The sequence below is a fragment of the Triticum aestivum genome, chromosome 4A (genome assembly GCF_018294505.1).
Source record: "Triticum aestivum cultivar Chinese Spring chromosome 4A, IWGSC CS RefSeq v2.1, whole genome shotgun sequence".
Lineage (NCBI taxonomy): Eukaryota > Viridiplantae > Streptophyta > Magnoliopsida > Poales > Poaceae > Triticum > Triticum aestivum.
In genome coordinates, this window is record NC_057803.1 from 615,429,121 (window position 1) to 615,445,739 (window position 16,619).

The 16,619-nt window shown below is 44.5% G+C and overlaps 2 protein-coding genes across 2 annotated transcripts; both read right to left on the reverse strand.

Moving 5' to 3' along the window:
* Positions 1-6,923: 6,923 nt before the first annotated feature.
* Positions 6,924-8,778, reverse strand: LOC123082619 (uncharacterized). The gene is made up of 2 exons (XM_044504918.1): positions 7,564-8,778; positions 6,924-7,201 (listed from the first exon to the last, which is right to left on the reverse strand). The coding sequence occupies exons 1-2, from the start codon at positions 8,690-8,692 to the stop codon at positions 7,170-7,172; spliced, it is 1,161 nt and encodes a 386-aa protein (XP_044360853.1). The 5' UTR covers positions 8,693-8,778; the 3' UTR covers positions 6,924-7,169.
* A 4,041-nt stretch (positions 8,779-12,819) lies between these two features.
* Positions 12,820-14,567, reverse strand: LOC123082620 (uncharacterized). The gene is made up of 2 exons (XM_044504919.1): positions 13,376-14,567; positions 12,820-13,114 (listed from the first exon to the last, which is right to left on the reverse strand). The coding sequence occupies exons 1-2, from the start codon at positions 14,532-14,534 to the stop codon at positions 13,065-13,067; spliced, it is 1,209 nt and encodes a 402-aa protein (XP_044360854.1). The 5' UTR covers positions 14,535-14,567; the 3' UTR covers positions 12,820-13,064.
* Between the last annotated feature and the right edge of the window lie 2,052 nt (positions 14,568-16,619).

Genomic DNA, 16,619 nt, shown 5'->3' on the forward strand with positions numbered 1-16,619 from the left:
GTAGTAATGTGACATGCTCATTTATCATATATTTTTTCTTCAGAAATTACCTACGAGGCTAAGTGAGAGCCGTGGCATCAAGTCGGATGAGCATGCATTGATGGACTACGCCTTACGGCAAGGGGCTTCATTACCAACTGTGCTTATGCAGTTGACATGAGCAGTGACATTGTCTTCAGCGCCGCGGGGTGGAACAACTTCCTTACTGGCAAGAATGTCCAAGTTGGATAAACCATCTTAGTCATCACCAGGAACACCCAGCGCCATGACTTGAGAACAAATCTTAGTATACTTGGCAAAGTATTATGGCCAGTGTGACTTGAGAACAAATCTAGTAATATTATATATGCGCTTAGTTTTAATGTGAAATGCTAAATGTTACATGGTGTCAAAAAATATCCTTCTTATTGCACGCAACGTTCGTGGCGTGCAAAGTACACTGTGCGTCGCTAGGTGAGGGAATATAGTGGTGGCGTTGCTGGCGTGGTACACCAACAACACGTATAATACTATTGACGTGGCCGCCAACGCCACCACTATTTTTTAACAATGGCGCAATATTGGTGGCGTCGTGCGTCCACGCCAGCAAGGCCACTTTTGCCACTCCATAGATAGGCTTTTCTGCACTAGTGAATGAGCTATAGAGATATCCACTATTTTAACATGCGTTACCAGCAAAACAGGCTTGCAGACTTATTGATAATCCGGATTCTCTTTGTGCGACGATCCTCAAAGCGCAATATTTCAGTGATGGAGATCTCTTGAATGACACCTTGAAGAACAAATCTTAGTATACTTGACAAAGTATTATGGCCAGTGTTGAAGTCCAAAAGATTGGACACACATATGGAGAGTTGGTGATGGGACAAAAATTAAAATTTGGGAGGATGAATGGATTCCACAATCCCCAACTAGAAAGTAATAACTACTCGTGGTAATCATCTTCTATCACGCATGTGTGATCTCATTGACCCTGTGACGGGTGATTGTGATAAACAGCTTGTTAGGCAAACGTTTTGGCAGGTGGATGCGCATCACATACTTGCAATACTGCTACTGTTGCATGATATATGACCGATTTTGTTGCTTGGAACATGACTAGAACAGGAGTATTCACAGTGCAGTCAGCCTACCATGTCGTATGGCAGTCTCAGTACAGCAACATAATTCAGAATTCAGAGGGGTCCTGTAAACAAAAAGATACTTGGGAATCTGTGTGGAGTTTGCTATGTCGGTGACACGCAAGGTTGTCACATCCGGTCACGGCGCCATTGGTTGTGGTAATCGCGGGGGATGACTACCAGCTTCCGGCTGCCCGTCATGGGGTTCCAAACAACGAGTCTCATGGGACGAGGAGCCGTTTCGCCAAGAAAAAATGCGACCATGATCGCCGTCCCACACAACATAGTCTGAGTTCTTTGTGTGGTTGTTGTGGTGGGGAGTGCTTGTGTAAAATTTTGTGTTGGAGACGAATTCTGGGTCATTTTTCTTCGGGCTGAGGCCAAGGTGCCAGGAATAAAGGAAGCCCAGCATGGGAGGATCTCCATGGAACTCACAATAACGACCGCCGAAGTGAGGGCCGGTGACGAGGCCAAGCCAGAGCTTGCTGCCGAGGGAGGCGCGCCTCGTCTGGCGGGAGACGGAGGAAGACCTCCTCAAGCAGCTTGTTTGGCGGCGATGGTACCGCCACCGGCGGCGGCGCCGGCATGGTCCGTGGAGGAAGCGAGGGTTTCGATTGGGGAGGTGAAAAGTTTGGACTGGGGTGGACTCTTTGGTCTGTTACCGTGATGTATGTACCTCTGCGTGTTCCAGCTCTCTACGTGTAACGTTCTCCTACTCTTTAGGATCTAGAACTGCCACGCACGCCTCATCTATCATACGGTGTACTGTTTGATTTCCACTCGGTCCTACTTGCTGTTATATACAGTTTCACCTCGTGAGAAATATAGTTTCACCGGAAAAAGGCATTTACGTTCGCGTTCCGTTCACAGCGTGTATCTCCACCGCCCCAATCTACTCATGATGCGTGTGAGAAAGCTGAGAAGGGCCCCGCTAGGACCCAGGCTAGTCTTGTCCAGTAGTAGATGACGCTGTTGCTAGATTTACTTTACCCCTCCTGTGATGAAATTAATTCCTGCGATTATCTCTCTGGCCTATCTTGTTGGAAGTAATTTAAACATCACAAAATTAAAATATTCTATTATTGAAATTGTTCTCAAAGAATGTTCTTTAAATAGTTTTAAATAGAACCAAATTGTATCCCGCGAAAAAATATAGAACCAAACTTTGTTAAACTGGTATCTGAACTTTGCCATGACAAATAGAAGTACTTTTGGAAAACTTTGGCATAGCTCGCAATTTATGAAAAATAGGTAGAGAACGTTTTAACCATGTTTTTGGAACTTTGTCGCCAAAACTCAAATAACTTTTCATTTTTATTGGTTTCTTCAAAGTCCTTCTGATTTTCATGGCAAAGTTCAGGCACATCCTTCATAAAGTCCGACAAAGCCTTCATAAAAATTGCACGCGCGTGATTTTTTAGTGAGGCTGTGGGTTAACATGTAATAATCCCACAGTAACTAGTGACATTATCCTGCAATAAAAAGTAACTAGCGGCGTTAATTATCCATGCCAGATATAATTATGAGGCTGGTCTGTCACTAAACAGGAGCATGGGAGGGAAAAGTGCACAGAGCATGCACATGACCTAGCTAGAGAAACCAATCTACTAGCCTGTGGCTGGTGCATGGCTGACACAACGATGGGCCTAACTGATTGAACAACATGCATGATGGCCGGCTCGGATTCGCGCTGCATACGGAACGCGAACATAAAAAACCGCGTCCTTGTTTCACCTGCTCTAACTCTGTAAGAGATGGGTGTATTTTCCCTCTCCTTGAATCAAACATATGAATATCCTCATTTCACTATATGGACATCACAGTCTACTGATATGTCCACACTACGTACCAAAAATATGTAATCAACAAATACCTAACAGTTTTGTGGAGCTACTCAATTAGATGAGAACTCTATAAGATGTTCATGTAGTCATGCGACTTATGTCCTGTTATCCTGTCACCACTTCCCTTAATTCATAGCTCCAGTTCAGTTTACATCTTAGAGCATGATTGGTTTGATGCCAAAAATTGACACGACAACGTTTGGCAAATGCGAAAAATTGGCTAGTGCTTGGTTAGTTATCAATTTCACTTGCCAACCTCACAAGAAGTTGTCACTTTTTGGCAACTTTTGATATTGCCAATTGTTGGCTTGTCAAGTATTGGCAGTGTCAAATGTTGGCATGAAACCAATTAGCCTTTTATACTCTCCGGAAACATTGCTTGCTAAAAAAAAAGAACAACATTAACATCACATCAACAATTGCCATGTTGCACCACCTAAATTTACTAAATTAATTAGGAAATATCAGCGAGCTGACATTCATAAACCATCATCATCTCTTAGGTGACAGAAACCACTAGCTCTACACATGGCATGACCATCATCTGCTCATCAAAGGTACCTTTTTTGGTAGATGGACTGATAGACTATATCAAAGCTGTGAGACCAGTTTTTTTAAATGGTCGAACAAAGCTACTTTTTGCAGATGCATTTCGAGGCAAATTTAACAACCGTGCACATGGATGAATTGGAGGTTCATTACAAGATAATCCATTCACTCATGCCAATGACATGGGGAAACCATCGAGCTTATTAACAAAATCCAATAGCAATATGAGAAAACAAGCAACCACCACTGCACCAAAACGGCCACTCAATAGTGACATAATTCATCATGAGATCCCTAGCACATCCATGCTTGTTATCTTTCTTGATGATGAGTGTGGCCTTGTGCCATGCAGCATATTCACCCTTTCTGCAAACAAAGATGTATACTCAGTCCGATTCAAAAAAATAAATGAAATAATACTACATAAATCATCAATTATGTAAGAATAATTTAAATTGTAACATGTGAGTGTTAATTAATTACATCACAATTTTTTTTGCTCCCACATATTTCAAACATAACAATTGATACGATTAGATATTCATTGTTTTGTATGGTCCACTAACTGTATACACTATAACTTAAGGGTTGTTCCCAAATGACAAGAGAAAGGACATATAAATATAACCATACCTTGTGGATTGTAGAAACTCATGTACGGAATCAGAGCGTGGATCTTTTTATCATTCCATACCTTCTTCCACTGCAGTGACTCGAGATTGATCTCATAGACGCCAAGGTCAGTGGTCACGAAAATGATATCACTGCGCTCCACGGACCCAAGCAGCTTAATAAGATTTATTTTCTCAGTATTTTGAATGGGGGTAATTTCCTTGAGGTCAATGATTCTACACCGAGTCCATTTCGCAAGTCCGTCAGAACTCATCTGGCTTGACCACAGGTAGAGGGTAAACCTCTTCAAGTGTGCGAACCCCAAACAATTATCCTCCATCACCATGAGGATAGCTTTACCTTTACGCACAGGCCCCTTTGGTGGCGCGGCAATGGCTGATAACGAATGAGATTCTGAGTCGTAACTGAGAATTCCTATACGATTATCATGATCATCCCTAATCATGAAGTAGAGTGTGTCTGCAATGAGGACAGGGGGCATTGGCTCGATGGATAGATCGTCGGACAGATTGATGGACAGATTCTCCATAAAATCAGAAGAGCCCTGCTCGGCCCACTCCCCTGTCTCCGACAAATACTCGCACACGTCTACAAAACACTTGCCTTCGTCGTCCAAGAGCAGGCCGAGGGTGACCACGCGGAAGGGGCCCTCATGGCACGTGCAGTGATCGCAGCCGCTCTCGGCGCAGAGCACTGCTGCAGTGACCACGTCGCTGTCGTATCGCCGGGGCTCTAGCTCCGTCCAGCCGGCCGTCATGGGGTCCCAGACGACGAGCCTCAGGGGTAGGTTAGCCATATCCTCAAGGACAACGCGTCCATGGCGGCAGTCCAGGGGAAAGTAGCCGGAGTCCTCCCAGTCGCGGCTGGGAGAGCGCGCAAGGAACGACGTGTTGGCGACGAGGAGCGAGGCGGGTCCTTGGTGCTCGTCCGACGTGTCGGCGTAAAGGAAGCCCAGCATGGGGGGTGCTCCATGGAAATCGCGGTAGCGGCCGCGGAAGGCGGGGCTAGAGAGGAGGTCCAGCCATGGCTTGCTTGCGAGGGAGGCGCGCACGAGGCACGCGGGCTCGTCCGGCGGGAGGCGGAGGAAGACCTCCTCGATGAGCTCGTCCGGCAGCGATGGCGGCGGCGGCATGGTCGATCTGTGGAGGCGAGGGTTTCGACTTTGGGGAGGGGAATGTGGGAGGAGATAAGACTAGCGAGGGAATCACGGGAGGAGGGGAGGGCGGCAATCACGCGAGGCTGCCGTTTCTGTGCGTGCATGCGTGAGCAAGGAAGAAGAACCAACGTTCTGCCAGGGGAACAGAGAAAGGAGTTGGGCGCTGGGCCTGAGAAAGAGATGTTAGGCCTGTGAATTCAGCCCAGCCTAGCTGGAATTGCTTTTCCAATTAAATAAAATGCAGAAATCAATTTATATAAGTCAAAAGAAGAGCAAATGGTCACCGGAAACAGGAACTTTGCAGGTAAATCAAATTGAACATGGACAATCAGATAAAAATACTTCCAAACATACCCATATATATGACTGACCTAAGATTTGTTTACTGGGCTAGACTTATGTTACATATGACAATTAGTGAATTAGGTGGTGTTTGGTTCTCTAGTCCCAACTAAAAAGTCCCTAGTCCCTAAAAAAGTCTCTCCCTGTTTGTTTCCAGAGACTAAAAAGTCCCTAGTCCTTTGCTAGAGGTTATTAAATGACCATGTTGCCCCTACTATATAGAAAAATAACAATCAAACAACATCATGGGGTGGCGGGCCAATGGGTGCATGGAGGGGCATTGTTGAAAAAGTCCCAAAAAAACTCTCTTAAGAGTCTTCTTCATTTAGTCCCAAATGCCTAGTTTAGTCCCTAAAAAGTCCCTCCCGTTTGGTAAAAAAGTCTCTAAGAGGGACCTTTTCTAGTCCCTACACAAAAAAGTCCCTGAAAACAAACACCCCTTTAGTTGGTTGACCATCACGCCCTCTCACATGAATGGGTATGTTTATTTTTTTTCCTGGTGGCTATGTTTTAATTCCCACTACCAATTTTCAATTAATAGGGTGCATTAAACGAGGCCCCTATGCCTATTTATACCTTTCCTGTCAGCATAAAAGGTGAAACATGACTTCGATCTCTGTATGTATTGTTGGACAATGAATTTTATTAAACTGATAAATAATTGGGCACTGTCTATTGCCGATTGAATCTCTCGTCTGCTGGTTGGCGGAGTTTTCGTTCGCCTGAGTGTATGTTTTCTTGTTTAATAGTAGTATAGATTCAAGTCTCAGTCATCAACGAGCCGCATCACAGGGACTCACCATTTCATCAAACATAGATTTGCCTGTGATTCCACTATCAGCCAACAACGACACAAGAAACCAGACACCTTATTGGCACATGCCCGACCTTGACGACGCAACCGTCGAGTACTTTCCAACGTGCGCTCGTACAAGCTAGCGGTGGCCAATTCCTTCTGGCCGATGGAGCGTATATGGCAACACACACCTATACCACAAGCGCCTTGGTTGATTCTTCCCTGATATACATACGTAAGAATCAGGCACACAAGGGAAAGTCACCTTCTCAGCCTGAGTTCAAATGAGCTTAAATGAATAGTAAAATCAATCAATAAATAAGTAATATCTGATTTTCTTTTTGTAACAAACATTGACAAATGTTCCAAGAGCTTGAAAATTTTCATCATGAAATTACATTTTTGAAACAAAATCAGTGCTTCAAAATGCTTTCGAAAGTAATTTTCAAATAAAATTGTCTACAAATGCATTTTCAAATAAATTAAACATCAGAGTTAATGCTACACGAGTTAGAGGTTCATTACAAAGATAATTCATTCATCTGCTTACACATTCCACTAACAAGAGGAAATTATCAAGGTCACTCACAAAAACTACCAAAGGGTGAGAAAACAAACACCATTACACAAAACGAGGAACTAAATAGTACATAACTCACACAACCCCGACGCCTCTAAATTATGGTACTGGCTTCATGGTATTAAGCATATTCCATTACTCACGGTCGTCAATGCGCCTCATCGCTTGTGCTCGCTCTTTCTGCAAATATAGATTTGTCAACATGATTCTAGAAGGAGATGCATGAAGTTATACTTTATAATACTGCCAATTAGGAAGGTGTAACATTTTTGTGTCACATATCACTCAAAGTTTGTGCGAACACCCCTATATGTATTCGAAATTGAGACATTAAAAATAACCCTGCATCGGATGAAACAAGCAATCTTTTAAATATGCTTTGGATGCAACATTGCTGACCGCACATATCTATGTATATCACTAATTGAAAAATCAAATATAACTTTTGACCTAATTAAACATGATTTTTTTCCATATTTAATATATTACTATTGATACAAGAATTGTTTCCGAATCACAAATGAAAGGACATATAGATATACCTTGTGGGTTGCAGAAACTCATATACGGAATCAAGGCACGGAACCTTTCTCTCTTCCATAGCTTCGTCCACCGCAGTGACTTGAGATTAATTTCGTAGATGCCAAGATCCGTGGTCACGAAAATGATATCACTCCCCTCCATAGATCCAATCAGTCTAATAACTCTTTTCTTGGTATTTTGAATGGGGAGGAATGCCTTGAGATCGATGGCTCTACGGTGAGTCCATGCATCAACTCCATCAGAACCCATCTGTTTGGACCACAGGTGGAGGATAAACTTATCCGTGTTTGCCATCCCCGCAATCCCTAAACTTCCGTCCTCCATCGCCATGATGATGGTGCTGCCGATAGTCGCAGACACCTCCGACGGTATATCAATCAGTGATAAGCAATCAGAGCTCAAGTCGTACTTGAGAATTGCTAGTGCTACATAGGCTTGAGGTCGCCGAACCATGATGTGGAGTGCGTCTTGGACGAGGACTGATGGCATTTCGTCGACTGTTGCTCCACCGGCAAGATGAAGAGGAGAGCACGGCTTGCTCACCCCACCCTTCTCCATGGAGAAGATGCCCGCGCGTGCAACACCAACACCATTTGTCTTGTCCAGGCTGACGAAGACGACCCGGAAGCGTCCCTCATGGCACGCGCGGTGGTCGCAGCCGGCCACAGCACAGAGCACGGCAGCGGCCCCACGTTGTTTAGTGGACATGTATCCCGTCGGCACGTCGAGCTCCCACCGGCAGCCCGTCATGGGGTCCCAGACGACGAACCCCATGGGCGACCTGCTCCTATCCCCGAGGAGGACGAGGCCATGGCGGCAGTCCCACGCAGAGTAGGCCAGATCGCTCCAGTCATCGTCGGGGACACGTGGGGCGAACTTCATGGTCGAGACGAAGTGCGGCTTGTGTTCTTCGTCCTCCGGGCCGGCGTACTCAGGCCAGGAGTAGAGGAAGCCGAGCATGGGAGGAGCTCCGTGGCGGTCGGCGTAGCGGCCACGGAAGCGAGCGCCGGCGAGGAGGCTGAGCCAGAGCTTGCTGGCGAGGGAAGCGCGCACGAGGTGCTCGGGCTCGCCCGGCGGGAGGCGGAGGAAGACCTCCTCAAGGAGGTCGTCCGGCAGTGTCTGAGACATGGTTGATCGGTGGAGGAGGCGAGGGTCAAAGTGGATGGAGATGGACTCATGGAGGCTAGCTGCACAGAGACTCTGTGTGAGCTCCGGTGGATACTTAGATTGGAGTTAGGTGAACGGGCATGCATGTGTGATGTGTCCATTAAGCAAAGCGAGAGATATACGCGGTGTTAGGGGAATAATAGTTAATTAAAGCAAAGTAAGAGATGCACGCGGTGTGCTTTGGAAAGAGGCAGGAAACTCCACTATGGTCATGGTGTGGTGCGTGCACAGGGCCGTTCCTGAGATTTCAGGGGCCCGGGGCGAAAATATAATCGGGGGCCCTTTATATATCCAAAATTATAATTATTATGTGCATGTTTAGATAAATTTTAAGCATGAATTGCTGTTAATTTTTTTATCATGGAGTGCAAAACCAGCTGGTTGACCTAGTTCCAGGTTCTAATTATATATTATTATAATAATTGTTTCTCACTTTTGCTAAGATTTTGATAGGGAAGTTTCATGCATTGTATACTTCACAGTTTGGCAAACAAAAAAGTAATTTGAACTGCCCTTGGTGGCACACAGATAGAATAGCTTCATAATTTGCAACACTAGAAATTAATTTTTTTAACAATTAAAATTAATTTTGCCATGTAATCATATTGAATCTTTTTTTGATGGGTTAAGCATATTGAATCCACTATGAATCCTCCAATTAATTTCAGCTTGCCTATTATCATTATCCCATAGATTCTAGGCATCCTTTCCCCTCATCTTTCATCGATCTCCAACACGACCAGATTAATTAATCAGAAGGATTGCATTAAAAAAATTAGTCAGAAGGACAACTACGTCCTACTCCTCCCCGCTAATTCACTATATCTAATAATTCTGCCACCAACTAGTCACATATCAATCTAGCTAGCTCCGTTGGATGATGCATCAGGAAGATGCTAACCTGATCTGTGTAGTTTAAAACTGCCTGCCAGGGCCGGTGGTGTTGTTACTCCTCTCCAGGGCGATGAACATGAAATTTCTCCATCCGCCATTGCACGAGAAATCATCGGGGAGGCCTCCGCGGGAGGAGGTTGTGTCGGCGGCGGGGTCGCCCTCGGGCTTGCGGGATATGTCGCTAGGTCGATCGCTCATGTCGTCATGCGCGGACCTGCGCGAGGGAAACGGAAGTTCCACTAATTTAGCTTTTTTTTTCTTGAGAAACTCCACCAATTTAGCTAATCGCTGATTTACTTGCCCACAGCTAATGTTCGCTGTTGCATCAAAATTAGGCGAGAATCGTTTTTTCTCATGGGCTGGATACAGAGAGCACACGGGCTGGATACAGAGAGCAGACGAACGTGGGGGCCCCTCAATTTCGGGGGCCCGGGGCGGCCGCCCCCCCTGCCCCCCCATCCGGGCCGGGCCTGTGCGTGCATGGTTGGGGTGGTATATATTGCAAAGCTTTTTCTTTCTTCTGCTCAGCATGTGCGCGCACGAGGAGGCAATTAACTGTTGATGCGTGTCTTAAACTTAAAGCCAATCAATTGACAACAATTAGTGCTCTGTCATGTCAGGAGTAGCATACCACTTTTTCTCAAAGAAGAAAGAAAAAGGAGTAAGCAAGTAGAAAATGCATTCTCCGAAAAAACTAGTCCTAGAAAATGCAGGGTTGTGGTAACATAATCAGGTCCATCAAACTATGATCTTAATAGCAAACTGAGGCAAGCTCAGATGGCAAGGCTCTTTCTGGTGAAAATAGCCCATCAAGGTTTAAATTGTACTAGAGTTGGCACTGATAATCATATTTTTCTGGATTTATTTAGACTTCCTGGTGATGTTCGTTCAGTGGAGGAGATATTCCCGTCGACAGTCCAGGCGACTGCAGACCAGCTCGCGGATGCAGAAGCTCCAAGCCGGTGCGTCCTTCTGCAACTCGCCACTCCAAGCTAGCTCGCCGAGGAGTGGCGTGTTGTTATAGGCCGACACACGGTAGACCACGGTGGCAAAAGCATCATGGCTCCGTGGACGTCACCGTGTCACACGGGTCCTCCCATGTTGCTGTTGCTCACGCCATACACCGTCAATGTGTCTGTGACCTCACCTAGCCGGTGAAGGTCGGCGACGCTGCGTCTAACACCTACGCGCCCCACTGAGGTCATCAAGGGAAAGTAGAACACATAGGCCACCGTGCTGAGGTCATCGAGAGAAAGTAGAACACGGATTCCATGAAGGCCACCACCGAGGCGAGGCCTGCGTATACGGCCGGTGTCCTGCCCGGTTCAGCGTAAACCAACATTGACCCCTGCCTTGGCTTCGGAGATGTGGAGCCCCCAATCCTCTCTGTCTGAAGCACCCCCTTTGCCACTCCGATGAGCAGCGTAGCAGGGCATAGGGAAGATACAAGGGAAGAATGTATCTCTGGGGCTCACGGCAGTTCGACAAGCAAGCTGTCGAACATGAGGAAGACAAAGGGATCCGCCGCGGCCGGCCGTAGACTAGTATAGTGTATCCGTGTCGTGGGAGTGGAGCTCCGCGTAGCTAAACGTGCATATAGTTTTAGCTATTTTAGTTAAAATATATCCAAAATGTAATGACTTTTGTTCGGTTTATATGAAATCCACTGTGTTTGCATGAATTTCATTTGATTTGTTGAAAAAGTGTTTGAAATGTACGCGGGCAGCATTGAATGGCGGCCTTCCGCATCCGTGTTTGTGGACGGATGCGGAAGGAAATTTACGGGTTGCCGTTGGAGATGCCCTAATAACCACACTTGACATGTAGTACTAGTTCAATACTTCAGCTCACAAGGATAATTATGATTTATAAGCAAACCATGCACAAGCCATCATCATCTCCTGATCATCAGAAAATCCTAGCTCAGTACAAACCCTCATACTCTGTTGATCATCCGAACCTCCTCCGGAAGAGGATTTTAGAGATCGGACTGAAGCCAGGAGAACAAACTATACAATTCTTTAAATTGTACTGCATGCAAGTACATGTAGAATCTCACCCTTACCAACGACAACTCAAAAGGCAACATTCTCGACAAAAATCATGTATATACATTTTGTTGAGAAAACAAGTTAGCATATTTTATCACAAAAGATACACGAGCGGTTCTTTTTAGAACAATTTGAAACTTCATGGTTCTCCGATTTTCTAAACTGTCCAAACAAGCTTGGGTAAAGCAAATCCATATCGAGCACCCTGCCTGTCAGCATAATCAAGCATTGTCGATGCGCGTGATATGAACTATGAACTTGAAGAAATGCACCAGCAGCACTATGTCATAATGGACATGATATCTTACAGAAGCCTCGGATATACCCAACAAAGCAAGCAATATCGATTTTCGAAAGAAAAAAAAGAGCAAGCAAATATCGGGTCAATGCAGAAAACAGCTAACTCAAAAGGCAATTCATTTTTCCCATGAAGGATGAATTAGATTAACTAGCTATCAGACATTTGGAACAGAACCATACCTCTTCCATGTATTTTAGGTAAAAATAAACAGGGATAAATGTGTGTCCATGATTTTGAGTAGAAGTTCTTATCTAAGAAGGAAATTCCGTGAAATCAAACCGGGAATTATAATACACCAAAAACACGTGCAATGATCACTGTAGCATTGCACTCTGACCAAACATATGAACATCTTCATCTCACTACACGGACATTGCAGTCTACTTGTATATGCATTGTAGGCCAAAAATATGCAACAAATAACCTAACTTCTCAAGATCTTTATGCAGTTTTGTGGAGTTACTAAAGCAAAAAATAAAAGCTTACAAGATCTTCAGGCAGCAATAGAGCACCATATCTTATAGCTGAAGATTCAGTTTACATTTATACTTGTCAGTAACATTGCTCTGCTAAAAAAACACTAACTAAATTCACTAAAGTAATTAAGGCATACCAGTGAGTGAGACAACATGAAGAAACCATCACCATCTATACTTCTCTAGGGAAAGACAAACCAGTAGCTCTAGGCATGTCATCAATCTCAACTCATGAAAGTTCAAAGGTAACTCTTTTAAGAGATGAATTTAGAGAGTTGGGGGAGCAAATTGTAGAGTTTTCAAAATGGTAAAACAATGTTACTATCTGCAGATGCATTTTCAACCAAAATAGAAAACGGAGCACATGGTCCCTATTGCAGCTGCAAGAATTGGAGCTAGGTTCATTACAAGATTATCCATTCATCCACTAACGCACGCCAACGACATGGAGAAACTATCAAGCTTAGCCAAGAACAATATCAGGAATTCAGCAAGCACCACTGCACCAAAAGTGCTACCGAATAGTGACATAATTCATCATAAGACCCATGTCCACCGCCTCCAAGCTTGTGATCTTTCTTGTTGATGAGAGTGGCCTCCTGCCATTAAGCTTATTTAACCATACCTTGTGAGTGTGCCGTTTGACTGAGAATCACCATTTCTGCAAACATATATTTGTCGGTGTGATTATTACAAAACAGGTATCATGATACAATATAAATTGTCAATTAAGTAAGCATAATTAGTTGTAGTTACCAAGCACTCAAAGTTTGACCGGGAACATTTGAAATGTAACTTTATATACGATTAGAGATTAATTGTTTTGTATGCTCCACTAACTTATACAGAGTAGTATTACTTAACAGTTGTCCCCAGATCACAAAAAAGGACATAAAGAATTATAGATACAACTATACTATACCATGTGGATTGTAAAAACTCATGAACGGAATCAAAGCACAAAATTTCTCGTTCTTCCATAGCCTCTTCCACTGCCGCGACTTGACATTAATTTCGTAGATGCCCAGGTCTGTGGTCACGAAAACGATATCACTGGCTTCCACGGATCCAACCAGTCTAAGTCTTTTCTTGTGATTTTGGATGGGGAGAAGCTTCCCAAGATTGATATTTGTACATGGACTCCATGGCGCAACTCTGCCGGAATCCATCTGTCTTGACCATAGGTAGAGCATTAACCCATCCACAAGTGCATACCCTAAACTGCCATCTGACATCGCCATGAGTATGGTGGCACCAGCAACATCAGACCCCATAATTGGCGCATCAATGAGCGATAAGGAATTAGAGCTCAAGTCATACTTGAGAATTGCTACACTATCATCATCATCATACTGAAGCATGAAGTGAAGTGCTTCTTTAACAAGGACAGGGGGCATTGGCTCGATGAATGCATCGGCTGCCAGATGAAGACCAAGGCACGACTCGCCCCACTGATCAAATCCAGGGCACGGCTTGCTCCAGTCACCCGTCTCCGGCAAGGACAGCCACGCGTGGGCAACACATTCACCTTCTTCAGTCAAGTTCAGGCCGACAAAGACCAACTGGAAGGGGGCTGCGTGACACGCACGGTGGTCACAGCTGGTCGCAGCGCAGAGCACCGCAGCCCCGTAATTGTTGTACACCACGTCCGGCAAGTTCATCTCCCTCCGGCAGCCCGTCATGGGGTCCCAAACGACGAGCGCCATGGGTACCGGATTGTCATCCCCAAGGAGAACACGGCCATGGCGGCAGTCCCACGCAACGTAGTTCAGGTGCACCCAGTCGTCGACATGAGGAATGCGCGCAGCGAATTTCGTGGTGGTGGTGAAGTGGGGGATGGGATATTTCTCCACCGGGCCGCAACCCTCCAGCCAGTTATGAAGGAAGCCCAGCATGGGAGGAGCTCCATGGAACTCGCGGTAGCGACCGAGGAAAGCAGGGCTGGAGAGGAGGCCGAGCCAAAGCTTGCTAGCGAGGGAGGAGCACACGAGGCACGCAGGCTCGTCCGGCGGGAGGCGGAGGAAGATCTCCTCGAGAACCTCGTCCGGCAGCGATGGTGCGGGCGGCGGCGGCGGCGTCATTGTCTGTGGAGGCGAGGGTTTTGGAAAGAAAAGTTTGACGCGTAGGCGGGGACGAAGGAGACGTGGCCTTCCTTCCCTGTCTTATGTGGGCCGGAGCGGGACTGGCAGCGAGAGTGGGCTCGGCTGCTCACGGGATTCCGATTTTTGTTTTTTGAGGGGTAGTTGGGACTTGGGATTCCGATTTCTTGTACTTCCTATACTAAATCAAGAAAATGTTTCTAAAAAAATACTAAATCAAGAAAATAGGGTATGAGACAAATTAGTTTTTTGCGGGGTGGGTATGAGACAATTGATAACTTTGCTAAAACCAAATAGTTGATAACATAAGTTGTTGTTCAGAAGTAGGAAAGTAGAATGGAATCCAGTTTTAGTCAAGTATTATGTATCTCTTCGTGTCCAAGCAGAAGGGAAAGGATACAATTTTGAGCTACGCGGAACTGTTGTGCTAATACTAAAATAGTACTATATGATAGCGTGTTCTTAAAATAAATAAAGCATATGTAGTATAAAATTAGATGGCGCAAAGAAGAATTTCTTGGATGTAATTGTCTAGGAACGAACCAAGTGGTGAACTGGTGATCCATGAGCTTCTATGGGGAGCCTAGATCTAGCTGGGAGGGTAAATATTTGGCTATGTTTTTTTTTGTGATGCAATAAGGCAAACATTTGTTGTGGAACTATCTTCGCGAGCTACATCAACGATCCCCGATTCTTGTACTCAAATGAGACAAGTCGTTGCAATGCTCGTCCATAGCACATGTATGGTGGAAGCTTTCCACAATGCTCTTTCTATGTGCGGACTAGAGGACATGGTTTTCCGAGGGGATGTGTTCACCTAGAGGAGAAGACGCATGGGAGGGGACGCGATGTGCGGTGCATGCAGCCCTCCACCGTTGGGAAGCGCCGAAGAGAAGAGGCGTCTAGCTGAGTTGAAGGACAAACCCATGAACAAGAACACAGCCCCGAAGAGGCGTCTAGCTGAGTTGAAGGAGCTTCAAATCCAAGCTGAATCCATGTATGATCAGGAAGAATTATATTATCTTCACGGAGTAGAGCCAACTGGCTGCGTACCGGTGGCCGAAACACAAACTTCTTTCATGATTTTGGGTTGGCTTCGAAGAAGAGGTACTTTATTAAAAAGCTTCAAGCTGATGATGCCACATGGCGTGAAGGTAATGAAGATTTGAGCATGCTGATATCTTCCTATTTTTCCAACCTGTTTGATTTTGGAGTTGTAGAACCAGAGGGAGAGGTTAATTAATACTAAAATTAGACCATGTGTTAATTGTTTTGAGGCTAAATTCGTAAACATTTGTTTTCAAAATTGATAATTTTTTCAAATCCGCTAAATCATGTGCTGGCCAACAGGCACCTGGCAGGAGCGATGTGTTTGCCTAGTCGGGCCAAGGCCTAAGCATATATTTTTTTCTTTCCTATGTTTTGTTTTTCTTTTCTATATTTTTGTTGATTCATTTTTCTTCTTTTTCAACTTTATTATTCTTTTTGAAACATGTTTAAATATTTGCAACATGAAAAAAAAATCTTGATATAAAATATTGTATAATTTTTTAAAAAATGTTTAAGAAATTTCAAAAATGTCCACTTTTTAATATATTTGTTCACAAATTTATGAATTGCTTACGTTTCAAAAAAGTTGATATTTTTTAAAAAAGTGCGTGCTTTGCAATTTATGTTCAACATCAATTGTTGGCAATTTGTTCACAATTTTGAAAAAAAGTGTTCAAGTTTATAAAAAGTTCATACACAATTTGAAATTCCAAAATTGTTGACAAATTTCAAAAAATTGTTAGGATATAAGAAAATGTTTTGTTGATTAATAATGATGAAAATTGTAAGTAACATAGGCATTCAAATTAGGAAAAAACTACATGCTCATGGATGCACCCGTCTAGCTAGTCTAGCACACTCCTCTGAACTGGTGGTCATTTGGACTATGGATAAATGACCTCAACTTCTTACACCTGCCTGACACGGACATATGAGGCAACCATATGTGGCTTGAAGGAATTCCGACGCCGTATCGTCCATTTTCCACCGAGAAAACTTCAGAAAATGCAAGAATTG

Bases quoted from the DNA above. Each gene is read 5' to 3' on its own strand.
- LOC123082620 (XM_044504919.1), bottom strand. From the start codon at position 14,534: ATGACGCCGCCGCCGCCGCCCGCACCATCGCTGCCGGACGAGGTTCTC. The intron at 13,115-13,375 runs GTATAGTATAGT...ATATGTTTGCAG, and splicing joins GAGTTTTTACAATCCACATG to AAATGGTGATTCTCAGTCAA.
- LOC123082619 (XM_044504918.1), bottom strand. From the start codon at position 8,692: ATGTCTCAGACACTGCCGGACGACCTCCTTGAGGAGGTCTTCCTCCGC. The intron at 7,202-7,563 runs GTATATCTATAT...CTATATTTGCAG, and splicing joins GAGTTTCTGCAACCCACAAG to AAAGAGCGAGCACAAGCGAT.